Source organism: Pipra filicauda, unplaced genomic scaffold, assembly GCF_003945595.2.
Source record: "Pipra filicauda isolate LSUMZ 115617 unplaced genomic scaffold, ASM394559v2 scaffold9_size5747161_pilon, whole genome shotgun sequence".
Classification (NCBI taxonomy): Eukaryota; Metazoa; Chordata; class Aves; order Passeriformes; family Pipridae; genus Pipra; species Pipra filicauda.
In genome coordinates this window covers 5,008,461-5,026,354 of record NW_024105198.1, presented here as the reverse complement: position 1 = coordinate 5,026,354, position 17,894 = coordinate 5,008,461, and the positions used below count along the sequence as shown (strand labels likewise).

The following is a 17,894-nucleotide window of genomic DNA, read 5'->3' as shown; positions in this document are numbered from 1 at the left end:
CCCACTGAGACTGAGATGAAAACAGAACATGTGTGTCCATGTGCCAGGTGGGATTCACCTGCAGCATGCACTCTGGGGAGAGTTGCTTAAGTGTAGTTGTGCTTTCCTTCATCCTTGGTGTCATAAAGATATGAGCAGCAACAAACCAATATTAATGATTAATCCTTTTCACTTAAGATGAATCCTGAACCTTCAGCTGTGTCCTCCTGTCCCTGTTATTAACTGACAGAGAATAAGCTTGATCCTTATCAAGCTGATACAGGCTTAACAGCTTGGTCTCACTTTCCTTTACACCCTGGTGTAGCAAGTGAGGAGATTGATGCTAGTTCTATTTCAATCCTATCTTATGGACTTAAAAGTCCTAGATTAGTTGTGCACTCTTAATTAGAATTGGGTCAACTGTCTTCTGTGTATCCTTTTTTAATATTCCTTTGAGATATGTTCTATTGTGTGTTGGATGCAGCAGTGTCATCCTGTTGCAGAGCTGGCTTGTGCTAATACACTGCCAGGCTCTACCTGCATTGATTTAGAACTATATATTCAGTAAACCAGAGATTCTTGTTTTCAGCCCTCAGTAGACTGGAGGGGCTGAATGTGAAGTTGTACAGCTTTTAGGATTATCTGTTTTGTCAGCATGAAAACTCACCTAATTGTATGTGTTTGGCAGAACACTGATCCTGTACATCAGCTTTATGCAGTTCATGCTCAGCTTGTTTTCTTCCCCCCCCCATTCCTGCATGTATTCTAGGAAGACCTGGAAGATCTTATGATAAATTGGACTGAAAGCAAAAGTATTGGTGATATCATTCTTAAATATGTAAGTTCCTGTTTCTTTATTTTATGCTTAGAACTATTATCTTACCTTACAAACAATCCACTTGTAGGAGCCACCAAACACAAGAAAAGCACTACTGAGAAAAAACTCCAACTTGTATCATTGTATTTTTTGTTTAGCCTTTTCAGTTGAGTTAGATGATACACTGAAACTTGACCTGGATTGTATGTGTCTGTCCGCTGGTATGAGCAAACTACAAATAGCTACAGTTTGAGAACTATAATTTGCAACACTACAGACATGAGTTTTACTCAGACATTAAAAGGAACTTCCTGTACCCTCGGCTATCTGCTGCCTCTGATCAATAGTAAAGAACTAGGAAAATTACTTTTCAGGAAGACTTCTCATATTCTTTCTTCAGGACTTGGAATGTGCAAGTGAATAAGGACTCCTTGTTTTGCCACGTACAGAATGTGTAGAACAGGAAAACTCGTGTGGGACTGCATTTTAACATAAATAGTCTGCTAGGTATCTTGTGCTTTTGCTGACCTGATGATTTTGAGTTATATCGTGCTTGTCATTCAAAAGTTTTTAGTCTAAGGTATAGCTTCTGGTGGTTTGGTGTCTTCTAAAGGTGATTGCATTAACTGGAGAAAATACCTGTCTGAAACTTCCAAAATTCTCACCAAAAGCCTCTTGCTAGGTGAGAATCTGCTTTCTACTTGAGCTGCCCAGCAGGATCTAAGATTGTCACATGTATGCTTGATGCTTGTGAGAACAGTCTGCGTTTAATCAGCAGCACTGAATCTTGGGCATCTGGCATGCAAAAATGTCTTAACTTGTTCTGTGAGCACGCATGGGTTTACAACACATTTTTTATTATTCTTTATTGAAATGTGCCTTTGAGCAGCTTTGTATGGCTCAGGGCATATGAGCATATGTACAATGCTGCATAATATGGAAAGCAGAGCCCTAACAGTTGTTTCTTTCAGTCAAAAGACTTGTTGAAAACATACCCTCCATTTGTGAATTTCTTTGAAATGAGCAAAGAGACTATTACAAGATGTGAAAAGCAGAAGCCAAGGTTTCATGCCTTTCTAAAGGTAAGTGCCTGCAGAACTAAGTCTATAAGTAGAACATGGGGACCATTACCATGTACTGCTTAATGCAGTAGATGGAAGAATGTGAAATTCTGAAAGCTTGGAGGAATATGAACGTCTCTTGGTGACACAGAAATAGGAAGGATTTGAACTTCCATCTCTCAAGCTCCTCATAAAATTCTTTCATAAGAGGTCTGAGTTCCTCCTCTGTTAAACAGCTTTCAAGGTAGTTTGATTATATGCATTTGTTGCTGGAAACAGTTCCTCCCAATGCATGCCTTCTCTTTTCTGTAAAGATAACTAGAGCTGCTGCTTTCACAGATTCTCTCTGTGTTTGCAAGACTTGTATTTCTGAAGTAGCTTTTAGCTTGCTTTGGGCAGCTGTGAAGCTCCAGGGAGGTAGACTCTCTCAACATTCTTGTGATTAATGAACAGGAGCTGAGCAGTGGAGATCTAACAGGAAGATGATCTTCAAAGAAAGATGAGTCTTAAGACTAGAGCTCTTCAGATATGTGTGTACAGTTGATTAATAGTGCAGTGTAGCTTTAACTCCTGTGTCCAAAAGTCTCTCAAATAATCAAGTAATCAAACTGACAGATTTCAGCTTGTGTTTTCTGAGAGACTAGGAATTGCATCCCGAGTAATGACATCTAGAACATGGGGAATGAATAAGAGAACAGACCATCCCCTGTCCCACTCCACATTAGCACCTGAAATGAGGACTAGGGGATTGATATGGACACTTTAAAACTAGACATACTGAGAACATAAACCATTGACCAGTTTTGAATATAATGTATTTTTTAACATTGTCTGTTAATGACTGTTTGTGGTAAACAATTCTCAAACTTGTACAGCAATGCTAATTTCAAGGAAGACGATGTTTCTCCTAACTTGTGCTTTTTTTGTGTGTGTCTGTAAGAATAATAATTAAAAAAAGGAAATAATTCTTACTTTCTGCCCATTCTTTTCCCCAGATAAATCAAGCTAAACCTGAGTGTGGCCGCCAAAGTCTAGCTGAACTCCTTATCCGTCCTGTTCAAAGGCTGCCCAGTGTTGCTCTACTACTAAATGGTAATCTAGTGATGTAATTTTTATTAATTTGTCTGTGAAGGTGTTAAAACCAAGATAATGTCTACTTTTTGTCATTATTAGCAACTACTTTTCTTGTATAAAACAAGTGTGATTATGTGAGTTAATCATGCTTGCTGGTAGTCAGTGAGACCCACTACTGCAGAAAGCATTCTCTTGACTAAATTTCCTTTGTTCACATATTTGTGTGATATATTGATACAGGTAAAGGAAGAGTTTGCATTGACAACAATTCTGTCTCTTCAAACAAGTATATAATTGAGATTCAAATGAAACTAATATAAACTAGAGAGCAATTGATATGGGCAATGCTTACAGTTTCATGTATTCTACCTGGTATCAGCCACTTGCTGTAAGAATGATTAAGTTAATAAAAATAATAACAAAAAACCCATACCATCACCTTTTGCTTCAGGTAGAAAAAGACTTCTATGCTTGTCTCTGCACTTCAACTTGATCTTTTTTTATTTTCAATAGCTTAATGGTTTCGTTTTTGTATTGTTTATAGTTTTTTTTCTTAATGAGATGTCAAGACAATTGCTTCTCAGCCTAGTTCCCCACTTCATCGGAGCTATTTGGTCTCCAGGATAGATGTGATTTCTTCAGTCATTTTATTTGACTTACAGTTTAAACCTGAGTCTTTCGTATTTCTTTTCAGACACTTGTAACGTGGGAGGAGTTATTTGTTTCTTTTTTCCTTAATTGTAGATATTAAGAAACATACAGCAGAAGAGAACCCAGATAAAATAACTCTAGAGAGAGCTATTGAATCATTAAAGGAAGTGATGACGTAAGTTGTGCTCATTCTATAGAAACACACTGTTAAGCATTTTGATATCTCTGTTCCTTCTAAATTGCAGTTAATGTTTTGTTGCCATAAGTAACACTAAGTAAACATAACTGTATTTGTTCTTCAGCCTCCCTTTGGCTCCTGTTGTTACTTTGGTGTTCTGTGCCAGAGCTCTGTAGGAGTCTGATGTTGTTACTCAGCACTTGTACCTGAACCTCAGCTGACTCCCTGCCTCAGATGGGAGCTGAACCTCACGAGTCCTCTGTTCTGTTCCAACTCTTATTTCTATCTGTTCCCTCCAGAATGGAAGAGATGGGTTTTGTCTTTACATCTTACTTCTCTGCGTGTATCCCCTGAAAGGACACACTGTTGGTGGGAGATTAATTTCTCCTCTAGTCCTGTATTAGCTCTTCTTGGCACTGTTCCATGAATTAATTAGCTTAAAGCTGAAGTTGTTCAGATTAAGTCTCACCTCTTCTGAAGTACAGTGTACATCTCCAGAAGTGAGACCTCCTGTATTAATTGGGTAAATGTACAGTTTTAACTACAACAACTTTTAAATTGCAATTATTCTTACATCTGCTGCTTGGTGAACTGCAGTCCTGTTTGGGGGGATAAAATGCAGGCTGCAAAGAACTGCATTGTATCAGTCTCTAGCTCAAATCTTACAGGACACGGGAGGGGAATTCTATATTAACTGGACGGTCAGCTGCTGGTAATGCGACAAGAATAGTGTCGTAGGTCTGAAGTTTCCTCTGTGCTTACGTGTGGCATTTGGGCAAGTGTGGCTGATTTTGTTTTTTTCAGTGCTGCTGTGTAAACTATCTCTGAATGTTTAGCTTTATTAACTTTATTACTTTTGTATGTCTTAAATGCAGTACATTCACTTACTGTTGCTTGATATCGAAGATAAATATAATATGCTTTCCTTAGGCATATTAATGAAGACAAAAGAAAAACAGAGGCACAAAGGCAGTTCTTTGACGTTGTTTATGAAGTTGATGGATGTCCGGTAAGTAACTTCTCTGAAGCTGCAAACCCGTGAAATGACCACACACTTCTTTACTCCCTTTGTGAAAGTGGATGAGGTTACAATGCAGTGGTGCTGGTTTAAACAGATTTCCAGTGTTAAGCTGTAAGCAAGCAGTAATCCAGCCCTCGAACTAAGTGCTTAATGAGATTTTTGCTTGTGTCACTCAGGCCAATCTCTTGTCCTCTCACCGAAGCTTAGTTCAGCGTTTGGAAACCATAGCACTTGGTGATGACCTCTGTGACAGGGGAGAACAGGTCACACTCTTTCTGTTCAACGACTGCCTAGAGGTAAGATGATGGTATAAGTACCTCTCATGAACTGTGTTATAAAAGGCTTGACACTAAACATGAATATAAATAAGTAAAATTTAAGAACCTTTGAAGTAGAAGTCACAGATTACTGATAGTTTAACGTGTGCCTTTCCATTAGCAATTGTATAAGCCAACACAAGTAACTAGTCATGTGTGAATGGTTGAGAGGTGTTAATGTAGCCTTTAATGTCTTGCAGCCAGAGCAAAAATATAAAAGCAGCTTAATATGTGAAGAAATAAATGTTTATCTGAATAGGACTTTGAATAGTACCAATGGATGAAAAAGTACTGGAGTCCTTGGCTCAGCAGATTGTTTGTCTTTTTAGTCATATTTAATGGAAATAAATAGTGGACCTCTGGCATAGATCTGTCTGTACTTGGGCTACTAAAAAAAATCAAGATATTAAATGCCTTAGACTGAAAATCCTAGTCTTCTAGTAGGAAGAACTAGAGGGAAAAGTAATCTAACTGGGTTTTGGAGACTCATGTGGAGAAACTTGAAGTTGTAAAGGACACCTTATGAAAGTTCTTGTTACTGTCTACAGCAGAACATTGTCTTCATAAAAGACCAACTCTAAAATAATTCAAAATTAGTGCTGTATTAAACAGCACTTGAAGACAAAAGCCTGTTGTAGTGACTAGTGAGGAACTCTTCCTGGGAGTCAAGTTGACTCAGCTTTATTGCTTTTTGTAAGGGAAGGAAAGGAAAATAAACCCACTTTTATTAAAGCTTCTTGGCTTGTCTCTTGTACAAGAGACAAGCAACTGAAGATGCCTTACTTTATCACACAGGTATCTTGCATGTTTTTTTATGTGAACTAAAAAATGACCAACCTCCACCACAATGTCTGCATGCATAAGTAACAGATGTTTCTAGAACATAACACATCACATCTTAAAATGGTTCATGCATATAGATGTCTTTTCTGTTTAAATCTAGACTTCCTTGTGCTAGATTTCAAAGGGCCCTTATTTGTTATGCAAGGTAGAATAGAGGTCTGTAGTGCAAAATTATTTCCCCTCTAGATATTTTTTTTTTAAATTTATTTTATTTTTCAGCTGAGTGGGTTGATGTTAAGTAACAAATATTGTTGGGTCACTTGAACTGTAGACAGTGAATAGTGAGATAAGTGAGTTTCTTTAATATTTATGTGGTAAATAGAGTAAAATAATCTTTAGAATATTCTCAGTAGCAAGATTTTCTGTGCCTTCCTGTATAGTAGAAGGTAAAAGAATAAAAAAAGGAAGCAATGCCAAGAGATCTTCCAGCTCTGACTCCTTCTCTTCTATTTAACTGCAGATCGCGAGGAAACGGCATAAAGTCATTGGAGCTTTCAAGAGTCCACATGGCCACACAAGGCCTCCTGCATCTCTCAAGCATGTTGTTCTCATGCCCCTCTCCCAGATCAAGAAAGTCCTGGACATCAGAGAGACAGAAGGTCTGTGTGTTTTGAAGTGCTGTGGTAGCTAATGAAAACTATTTCAGAGTATGAAGGTTCTTTCCTAAATTATGTGAAAATTTATTATTCTCTGTCTTAACCCCCTGCTTTTTTTCATAAACTGTAGACTGCCAGAAAGCTTTTGCCTTGGTTGTGCGGCCACCTACAGAACCCAACAACAAGCTGCTCAGTTTCCAGATGACAACGGAAGAGCCTCGCAAGGAGGACTGGCTGAAGACGTTGTGTCGGCACGTGGCCAACACTATTTGCAAAGCAGATGCAGTAAGTGCTCCGGAATCATGTTGCTGACTGGAAATATTTTTCTCTTTTTGGTTTTAAGCACATGAAGCTAAAGAGTGTAATAGTGGACATGCTTGAGGTGAAGTAGAGCAGAAAACATTAGCATGTCTGCAGTTGAGTGGTTAAAGGGTGGATAAGGAAAAACAGCCTGGAAGTTAGTTTCTACAGGAGCTAGTAAGTACTTAAAAATCAAGAATCATACCCTTTCACCATCACAAATTAATTATAAGTAACTTAAACTCTACACTGTAGATCTAATGAGTTGTATTCAGCTTGCTTCTATCACAGCTATGTTTCAATTTACAATCCCAGCATTATGAATCATTTGGTTTGGTTTAACTGTGAGTTAGGTTGAGTTCTTTGTTCTGCACCTTATCTGTATGAGCACTGTAATATAAAGAGACACAAAGCATCTCCCTCCTATAGACAGAAGCCTACAACCTTAAAGCAAGGAAATAAAGAAAACAATGAAATAAAGGAGACACTGGCCTCATCACATTTTTAGAAGATCAGTGTGTGGGCTTTCCAAAGCCAGAAAACCACTGATTTGAAGACAAGACCCTCGCCAATTAGGGCAAGAGGCTTTCAGCTGATGTTTTAATTATGTAAAAGTCTATGCATATCAGTCATCTAAATTTGCTGAAAATGTGTGCAGTACATATAGCTGAAACTACTTGGCTTAAACTAGAAATGGTTTATGTTCTGCAGTGTACTCTTACATTACAATATTTGGTTGTGATTTTTAAAGACATTCTTGTTGCAGGAAAGGTAACTATAATGAAAACAGTTTTATTTTGTTTGTCTTGTGATCTAGGGACTTAGGAATAAGAGACTTGGCTTTGTGGTTTTCCTTCCTTTTTAGGTACTGAGTAGTAAAAGTACTGATTTTAAAGTGTTAAATTACTTTAATCTGTTTGTTGCCTGTCTTCAGTCTCTTGTGTTAGATGTAACTTGGATTTTTTAATAGAAATTAAACCTTTACGTAATAAATGTATCATTCCCTAAGACATTCAGAATCATATGCTGACAAATTGTAACCTACTATACTGAATCCATTAGTTATAATTTTGGTAACTACTGCTTTGTACCAGCTATATAATACTTTCTTGCTGATTTCAATGTCAAACTGAGCTTCAATTTAAGCACTTTTGCCTGGTTTTAAAAAGTTCTATAGCATCATGTGAGAGTGAAATAACATTGACTTTGCCACCTGGTGGCAGCAAAGGCTTTGACTACTCTTTTTTTAGACCCTGGGAATAACCACACAGCTGTTGTCTGGGGTACTTTTGAAATTTTATGTAAACTATGTTTTCTCAAAATATAGACACAAAACAGCAAAAAAAATCAATCTAGCAACCTCCCACTCCCTTGTGTGCTTCCCCTGCCCCTCAAGTTTTGTAAGTAGGTACCCAAAGATTGCTTTGCACTTGCTGGAGCTTAGGAATGAGGCATGAAAAAAACTCCAAAACTTCTGGCTATTCTGCAGCATGTATTGCCCTTAAGCTGAAAGACTTAATGTTTGACAGCTGGAGCTATCAAGATTTCACTTCAGAAGTGTGCTAGATGTGTCAGTGAAACAAACTGGTGTTTATCTTGTAAGCTCCCTAGGGATGCTCCAGAACTACTACTGCCTTTAACTTGATCAACCCTGGACTTGAAACTGAATCAGACAAACTAAATGTAAAACTACTGATGAAGTGGTTTCACAAACTGATTGCACCAGCAGTTTATCTAATGAAATGTCTTGAAGACAAATAGTTGCTGAACTGTATATGAAAAGTTAAATATGGAGGAATATGGCAATTAAAACTTCTAAATCTGATCTAATGAACTGGAAAATTATATTTTGACAAATGCTGATGTTTGACCATTAAGACTGTTTTTGTCTACAGGAAAATCTCATTTACACTGCTGACCCTGACTCAGTTGAAGTAAATACTAAAGATATGGACAGTACTTTGAGCAGAGCATCCAGGGCAATAAAGAAAACATCCAAAAAGGTAAGATACTATACAGATGGATACTATAAAGCCAAATTAGTCAGAGACTTGTGCTAGTATTCCTATTTCAAGTGTTTTGTAGTACTTACAGTAGTGACACGAAAAACTTAATCTGAACTAAAATTCTTAAGTATAAGCTCCTTAAAGAAAGGAGGTGAGAAGTGTTTAAGGTTTTGGAATATCTGTATATAGTCTTAAGTATTACAGTCATAAGTATTATGTAGTCATTTTTGAGTCCGTTGTGGAACTTATTCTGTTTAATACTTCAAATCTTTAAGAAAAAAATACAAAATTGAGAGCAACTTGAAGGAGGGGGACCTGACTTTGCAGGACCAAGGGATGTGGGGAAGCCTAGCTGACTAGATCTTATTTTGACTTCTCCCTCAATCTCTGCCCTACTGTCCCCCTGCCATGTTCTCATATTTGGACAGAGTGAGAAGAGCAAGGATGATGTGGAGCCTTTCAAAGCCACTTTGGGCGTGTGTGTTTGGTAGCTGCGATACAGTCATGTTAACGTTTGATACACATCCTGTGGATGGTCAAGATTCGATTAGTAGCCTGTATGGTAGTAGTCATTACAGCCTGCTTTTGGTCAGTGTGTAACTGCTTGTCAAACTCCTCAGGTTACAAGAGCGTTCTCTTTCTCAAAAACACCTAAGCGAGCTCTCCGAAGGGCTTTGATGTCCCACAGCGCCACAGAGGGAAGGAGTCCCAGCTCAGCTAACGAGGGTTACATCGGCAGCCGCCTGACGAGCACGTCGTCGTTAGCGGTGAGTGACTTGGCTGTGCAGGCCAAAGAAGTCACCTTTTTAAGATCACAGGTATTTAATGTCTGGTGCTGATCTTCCTTGAACAACTTCAAGATCCACAGTGGGGGGAAAAAAAAAAAAAAAAAAAAAAAAAGGTTAATTTTGTCTACATTCATAGATGTTTTATTTTCAAGAGCTTTTTAATGAGAAGTCTTACATGCTGAAAAGGCAGAAAACTCTACTGCATGGACTAGAAACTGGGAGTAGCCACGTATAATTAAGTTGAAAAACCGCACCAATCTCTTTTGCCAGGGATGGAATATGTTTCCTCTCCTGAGAGTGAGAAAGTTCCAACCCAGTGTCTTATGTTGGTTCATGCTTTTGATTTTGAACACTGTGTAAAATGTGGTGTACAACCCTGAATGACATGTTGAACATTTCAATCAAAGTAGTGAGATGACAGACATCTTGTGGAAAAAAACCCAAACAACAAACCCAAAAAAACAAACAACTGGAAAGTAAGGGTAGAGAAATACAGATGCTGCAGTGTGCAAGTTTTTAAAAAGTTGAGGGAATTATTTCCTTATATATATTTAAGAAAACTTGGTAAAATAATATATTGCTCTACATAATGCAACTCTTCCGCTGTGCCTGGCTGCCTGTTGCAGCTTTCTTCTGCTACATTAGGCCAAACTCAATTTTCCAATATAATCTAGTAAAGCAGACTAGGTGTGGAGGACTTTTTCGTCATCTTTGCTTTTATTTTAGTGTTTGAGTAAATCTGATGAGTAAACACCTACTTTGTAGTTTGTAGGATGAGGGACCAAGAAAGGAAAATCCTGTTCATCTTTCTACTACTGCCTAATATGTCAATACCTTAATATTGAGATAATTCAGTGTGTTTGAGTGTCCATTAAATTGTACAACATGAAGATATTGCCCTGCTCCCCCACATGAGAAAATAGGAATTAATAAGGGAGGAAGGATCACAGTGGACTCCCTTGCTTTAGAGGAAATAAAGAAAACCACCAGTGGGGCTGTAGCCCAGTTCTCTGGAGAGAGATTTTTCTCTTTTTGTTATGATTATGCCAACAATTGTTTTTGCATTCTAATTGTCTTCATTTTGATACAGCACTGTATCTGTTCTTATGAATTTGCAAGTAATGTACTTTTATCTTTGTGTATGTCTACCCTAGACAAAAGTACTTCTTTTCCACAAAATTATAGAAACTTACAGCAGTAAAACTATGTTCCTGTTCCAGTTTATTCCCAGAGTTCTTGGACCTTTGTGGTATTAAGCTGCAGCTTGGCAGCAGGTTATGTGTTGTGTTTTTTGTTTTTTGTTTTTTTTTTAACCAATTCCACACACCACTGAACTTGCATAAAGCCTTTTTGGTTGAATGATAAGATTGAGGGGACAAGGGGTTTGGATTCCAGCCCCTCAAGTTGGAATACCAATGCAGTTGTTGAGTAAGAAACTAAAACTGCAGGAAACCTGTCTGAGTTTATTAAAAGAGTCAAAGCTGTTATTCAGACACTGTTTTATTTAAATTAAATCCTGGCCTGTGCTTACGTGGAAACTTTTTGGTGTAGAAAGAACTATAGAGTAAAAATATCAATAAAGGTTGGATGCTTGTTATTTTTCTTGTTTGGACTAACCCTTGAACCTCTTGCTAATTGTAGATTGCTCGTTCATCTTCTACGTGCAGCCTAAATGGATCTGTCAAATGTGCTGTTCATGTTCATCGCTCCAATTCTGTTGATTGGAGCTCTCAAAATTCCAAGCCTCGACCTGTGCTGTGTCCTGGCTCTCCAAATATTCATCTTTCAAATGCTGCACAAGAAAAAGCCTCTTCCAACTTGGAAAGCTTAAATGGCCATGCCTTGGACAGACGATGTCCTAGCCCCATTATTACTACCACTTGTGCTGATGCTGGAGATAATAACCAGTATGGTGCTGAAAAATTGTGTACGTCAGATCCTGACTGAAGTGAGCAAGAGATCTTGATTCCTCTAAATTAAGAGAGCACGGTACAGTTGTAGAACTCTGGAAGCCACAGGGTGCTTTAAATGGTGTTGGGCTCTTCTCTGACACGTCCTAATGCACATGGTTGGAGTCAACACTCACACGTGGTGTAATTCTCTTTTTGGTTCTGGGTGTAAACTTTATTCTTTCACAAATCCTTTTAAATCTATTTTTTCTGTGTTTTTTTTTTTTTAATTTATCTACAATTGAACTGTAGATAAATTCAATTCATTTCAGTTGTCCAAGTTGCAGTGTAGTTCATTAGCCAGAGTTCTGAGGACTTTAACTTGGTTGCAGGGAAGTTTTGAGCAGCTCATTTTACCTGTGGCAAAAGCCTTATCTATAAATAGAAAAGATATCTGGTATAAAATACTTGAGAGTCTAATAAGAGCTGTTCTATAAAGAGGAGTTTAGGATCTTATTTTCAAATATTCCCTAGGAGTGCAAATAGAAGACATGCCATAAATAGGCATAAGACTTGTTCATAGTGAAGTGGTATATCCTTACCTGCCCCAAATATCCCTATTTAAAAGATTCTTGAAGCACGCAAGTGCACGAGCTGCTTAACTACTGTGACCTGTTGATATGCTGAAAAGCTTGGCTGTGCTGTAAAGAGCAACAGAGCATTGCTTGTGGAAGTATCTTGAGGTCTAATGTGATAAGAATATAAAATCTCAGCTAATCCAAAGAGGTTTACTTTTAGTGCTACATATTGATGTGTTGGTTTCACTGTAATTTTAAGTGTCAAAAGCAGCTTATTCTCCCAGCATCAGGAAAGTCAGCTTTTTGCCTGGTATGTGCCCATCCAGGCATAGCTAAAGCAAGCTTTGACAAATCTTTGTGATATCTATTGCCTTCTGCAGCCAAGAAGACGTGTGTTCAGCATCTCATCTGGGACTCAGAGCTGATGATAACACAGAAAGTTGTAGGATCTAAGGGGAGCTCTGTTTCTCTAAGAGATTATCATAATGTATCTTGCCTTCAATTTGGAGGGAGATTATTATTGCGAAAAAAGATTGATGCAGGATGTAGGCTAATACTTAGTTAACAGCTACTCTTCAAAAACATGTTCTTGCATTCCAAATCTCTCAAGGCTGATAACAAGGAAAAAATCTTTCTTGCACAGTTTTTAAAACGTGTTCAACTTTTCTAACCCTAGAAATGCTGAATTGTTAAGTTCAAAAGCTGCCGATCTTTAAGGTCTTCTGCACTCACATATTCCTTGTATGATGTATCAAGGCTGAGAAACGACTACTGCACTATTGACATTGGCTAATAAATGATCAGTAACTTTTTTTTTTTCCTCTCCAACAGGGTATTCCTTCTCCTTCCTTGGTCAGCCTTCCCTCAATCTTTGAAAGGAGGAGTCACACATTAAGCCGATCAACAACCCACTTGATATGAAGCAGGTTGAAAAGACACTGCTGTGTGGAAGTGACTGACAAGCAGCTGGCTGGTCACTGACCTGTTACTGACATTAATGGTACCTTAGTCATTAGCACTTAGCCATGATTAGCAAAATGTTAGATAACACTAAGTTAATCACAAGGGGTTTTAGTTGTATTGAAGCAGATCAGCTGATCAGTGGAATAAGTGACTTGGCCTTCATTTAAACTCAGTGTTCCCTTGCACAAATTTATTTTCTCACCAACATAACTGAAACACTTTCATCTGTGGAAATTTTCCCCTCCAGGCAATAAACTGGTTTGTCAGATTTTGAAATGAAGATGATGATCACATAATTTACTGCTAGTTTGGATGACTCTTTTGCTTGCCTAACTTCATCAATTGGCAGAGCACTCTAATATTTGAATTGTGGATTTCTTAAATGGAGATGCATTATGAAGTACCTGACCTTTCAAGTATGACAGTTAACCTGTTGTACAGCTGCTTATTCCAGATATTTTATAAATGTAGTTGTTTATAATTAAATAGAATTGAGTTCTGTGATTATGGTCTCCTGCAGCCTCACTGTAACACAGTGATATGAACAGGAAGTTTAAAGGCAATGAGGAGCTTTGACCACCAAAACTGATTAATTGAATTCTTTTTAATTGCTTTGAAGTAGAAGTCTGAGGAAAAGAATTACACTCCCTTGTACTAGGGCTGTTAAAGAACCAAACCCCCAAGCCCCACACCTTCCCCATAGTTGGTTGATGAATCATTATTTAATGCATGGGATTACTGGTGTGACATTGTAACTTGAGGGTCCAATTCTGGTGGGTCAAATTTCAGGTGTAGTACTCCTAAGGCTTTTACCTGGCTTTCTCCTGTATTTATGTCTTCCTTCAAAACTGTATGTTCACCTCTTTCATCTCTGAACAGTTTGTACAATGCAATGCTATCCCAAGAACTATCTAAATATGTATATTTCTGCATTTCATTAACAGTTCAACTGTCGGTATTAGCAGGAGTTCACAGCTTCTGGTTGCTTTTTAACCACCTGTGTTTTGTCTTGTATCTATATGTAACTAGTGATGCTTCTGAATGTGTCAGACTGCACTGTTTTTTATATCTCTTTTTGCCAATCTAAGCAATGTAAATAAAACTGTTTAAAATAACACTGCTTCTGGCTTTGCTAAACAGGCTTTTGTGAAAGTTTACTTTTTTTACATGGAAAAAAAAAAGCAAAGCATCTGATTATCTATATAGCTATTCCTAATAAAGTATACCACTTTTTTGTATTGTTTCTCTTAATATATTCGCATTTCTCCCCTGGCTATGTGTATCCATGGGGTTTTTTTTGTCCTTATCCACTCAAAATAAGCACCTGAGCTAAATACGCACTGACACATGATAAAGTGGCTCTAGAAAATAAGCTATTCAATAAATACTATGCTAAAAATCAACAACAGTCCTTGATTTCTGCTTTTTTCAGTATTTTTTGGAATAACCTTTCGTTCACTTACCTCTGTGCTACAGTCACCCAGCACAGGTTCAGCATAGGGAATTGTTTTCATTCAGAAAGAATGGAATTTTGGAAGAGGAGGTCAAAAGATTGTCTTTATTTAAAACACAACCTCTCGTGGGCTGTACAACATCCAACAGTTCAGTGAGCTGTGCTCATGGCTACAAGAATCCTTACTCTTAACCATTGCTCCAAGTTGGTGCCTCTTGTAATTGAAGAGCAGCTGTCAAAGGAAAGGGTCTCCTGTTGGGTGGGTGTTTGGTGGAGTGGTGTTATGAGGAAGTAATAACTTGTTTGCTTGCTTAAAAAAATTAGAAGAATCCTCTGAGATATTCAAGAACCAGCAGTTGGCCAAGAGACTGGAAGAAACCTGGAACACAGGTTGGAGCCATCCACAAACCTATACCTAGAATTCATAAACATACCCTCATGACAAACTATTAAAGCATTTATGGCCTAACATAATTAATGTTCTGTAGGTTTCTGTTCGAAGAGAAAAGGTGGAGAGTTTACAGCTGCTTGTAAGCACCTGTTTGCAAATCTGCTGTAGATTCAGTAGGACGTCTTGACCTGTGTTTTGCAGAAAAATAAGTTGCTGTTTCAAAAATAGGAACTGAAAACTCCACTGCAAGACGGATGTTTACAAGCTCTGAAAGCCAGCCATCAGAGACAAAGCAGGGGCCAGCTAGAATGTACTTTAAAAGCACAAAAGCTGTTGAAAGCTGAAAATGTTGGCTGAGTGCTCCACGCAGCTGACGTTGGAAGAGTGAAGGCAAACTGATGCCACGTCCTTTGCCTTGGGACTGGTTTTAAGCACAGAGCCAGAAACCTGCTTGCTCCCTCCACTAAGGAAAGCTGACATGGAAATGGGAACACCGTGAAAACAAACTAATTAAACATCTAGTGAAATAGATGTAACGCTGTCAGATGTTAGGCAAACAAAAGCCATTTTTCAATGAGAACATTACCACTATTTAGGGCTAAATTTTCAACTGGCACAGGGTACCCTGTCAGCCTCTACACAAAGGTAACCAGGCATTTGTTTGCCTAATTTAGGCAGTTAGAAGCACAATCACCACCCTACCTGCAAATTGTAATTAGTTTAAGCTGTGTTGGTGCCTTTATCAGCTGATCCATACACTGACTTCAAGTACAGAGCCTGACTACAGTGGGACCTACCCTCTGCTTTTGAAGCTAGTTATTCTATATAAAAAGACATATGTGTATTTCTATATATATAAAAAAATGGTACTTAGATAAGTGAAGCAGCCTTTAACTTTTACCCTGCATAGGGAGGTAGAGTGCAGATGCTTTATATTGGTGAAACTGAGCAATTAAAGTTCTGACCTTTATATTACCGTGGATAACAAGAGGAGAAAATCTTTACTCCCCATCCTCTCTTTTCCCCCCAGCACCTCAGTTTTGTTGAGGGCTGAGGAAGAAGGAAGAGGCTCTTGACCTAATGCTGGAGAGCCCAGCTTTGCTGCTCAGCTTCCCAGGAGCACTGTAGATCCCATCCTGTTTTGGGGGAAGTAAAACCCTGTGCCTACCAAAGCCCAGAAGCGGCTTGTGTTCTGCTTCACCTGCTCAGGTTTCCCTGATGCCTGTGAAGATCAGATAAAGGAGGACTTCATGCACTTCTCTTCCCTCACCTCCTTCTCCACCCAGAGACTGAGGAAGGCACAGCAACCTGGTAAGACACTATCAATTTATTAATGGATTCTTTAAAATGGGCTTGACTGGAATATAAATAGTGCCACCTGAGCTCTTGGAGATTTTGGGTTCTGTGCAGTTAAAAAAGGTAGTGTTTATTTGTCAGTGTTTGGAGATGCCAGTTGCCTCTCCTAAATACTCAACTTGTGTCTTCGCCCAAACCATCAGTGGTGCATTGGCTGTGTTGGATTGTGAGCTCCTACATGCTTTCTGATGCTTTGTGATGGCAAAGATGGTATTTCAGTAATTCCTCCAATGTTTCAGCCTGGAGGGAATGTAAATATAAGCATAAATGATTTTAAAAATGTGCCTCTTTTTTCTGTGTTTCAATGGCTTGTTCATTAGAGTTGGTATGGCTGACAAATCAGCACTGATTGCTAATTAAAAAGCAGAATATATTAAGGAGTTTCACACTTCCACTTCTCCCTCGGATTGAAACCCTGGCTGTATGAGTGTGTGCTAGTGAAGCTCTAATGGATACAGTCTAATTACTTGCCATTTTTGCTTTGACTTAACAGTTCATGAATTACAGTAACTCTGACTGACAGATCATTGTTGATTACTAATTAAATGGCTTTTATGCACCTCCAGCTTTTACCCCCACAAAAAAGCATACTCCTCATCTTAACAGAAAAAGCTTTATCTCGGCTTGTTTGTTGATGTGTAAAAAATGATTTTCTTATCCCTTTGGAAAACAAAAATTCTTAGGGCACATTTTACAATAGCGGTGGATAAATATATTTCAAAAGTGAAGTTAGTGATGTGTTGCTATAAAGGTGGCTTTGGGGAGAGACTGTTCAAGGCAGCTGTGCTGTTTTTGGCTGGGGTTTGACTTAATTCTCTTCACAGTAGCTGGTATGGGGCTGTGCTTTGGATTTGTGCTGGGAACAGCATGGATAGCTCAAGGATGCGTTTGTTATTGCTGAGCAGTGTTTACACAGAGCCAAGGGCTTTTCTGCTCCTCGCCCCACCAGTGAGGGTGCCGAGGGTGCACAAGGAGTTGGGAAGGGACACAGCCAGAACGGTTGACCCCAAGGGATATTCCAGACCATGTGGTGTCATGCTCAGCACGTAAAGCTGGGGGAGAAGAAGAAAGTGGGAAGACAAATGCCATCGCTGAGCATTCCCAAGTCACTGTTACGCGTGATGGAAAGTCACTGTCACGGTTTTCCTGGGTATGGCTGAGCACCTGCCTGCCCATGGGAAGTGGGGAATCAATTCCTTGTTTGGCTTTGCTTGTGTGCAGGGCTTTTCCTTTCCATGTTAAACTGTCTTTATCTCATCCCACAACTTTTCTCACTTTCACTCTCCTGATTCTCTCCCTCCCACCCAGGAGAGCGAGCGAGTGGCTGCGTGGGGCTGAGTTGCTGGCTGGGGTTAAACCATGACAGCAGCACAACAACTCCACATGGTTCCTGGCACCCTCATTCTCTTAGGGGTCACCTCAGCCATCATTTAATGAGCATAAAGAACGAAGATTTTAATCCCTTAGCTGTGGGAGGGGACAATTCCTCTGCTGCCACAGGGACTCCCCAGGTCACCCACACACTCGAACAAATGCAGGAATGGTTTAGCTTCCTTTCTCTTCATTATCCTTTTTTAATCAACATACCCAGAATTTAATCTGATTCTTGACAAGATCAGTGCTCTCCTTATTT

At 38.8% G+C, this 17,894-nt stretch overlaps 1 protein-coding gene across 3 annotated transcripts in view; it reads left to right on the top strand.

Moving 5' to 3' along the window:
• The window catches only part of ECT2 (epithelial cell transforming 2), a 30,156-nt gene extending 15,692 nt beyond the window's left edge, over positions 1 to 14,464 (top strand). For 2 of the 3 annotated variants that reach the window (XM_039378172.1, XM_027724655.2), the window contains exons 14-24: positions 749 to 817; positions 1,768 to 1,878; positions 2,853 to 2,949; positions 3,676 to 3,757; positions 4,691 to 4,769; positions 4,958 to 5,077; positions 6,402 to 6,540; positions 6,668 to 6,822; positions 8,733 to 8,840; positions 9,464 to 9,610; positions 12,930 to 14,464. In XM_039378172.1, coding sequence (XP_039234106.1) covers positions 749 to 817; positions 1,768 to 1,878; positions 2,853 to 2,949; positions 3,676 to 3,757; positions 4,691 to 4,769; positions 4,958 to 5,077; positions 6,402 to 6,540; positions 6,668 to 6,822; positions 8,733 to 8,840; positions 9,464 to 9,610; positions 12,930 to 13,019 — 1,197 coding nt within the window. In that variant the 3' untranslated portion in view covers positions 13,020 to 14,464. Of the gene's footprint in view, positions 1 to 748; positions 818 to 1,767; positions 1,879 to 2,852; positions 2,950 to 3,675; positions 3,758 to 4,690; positions 4,770 to 4,957; positions 5,078 to 6,401; positions 6,541 to 6,667; positions 6,823 to 8,732; positions 8,841 to 9,463; positions 9,611 to 11,272; positions 11,642 to 12,929 lie in introns of those variants that run through there. The other variant, XM_027724659.2, reaches the window with a different exon arrangement.
• Positions 14,465 to 17,894: the final 3,430 nt, after the last annotated feature.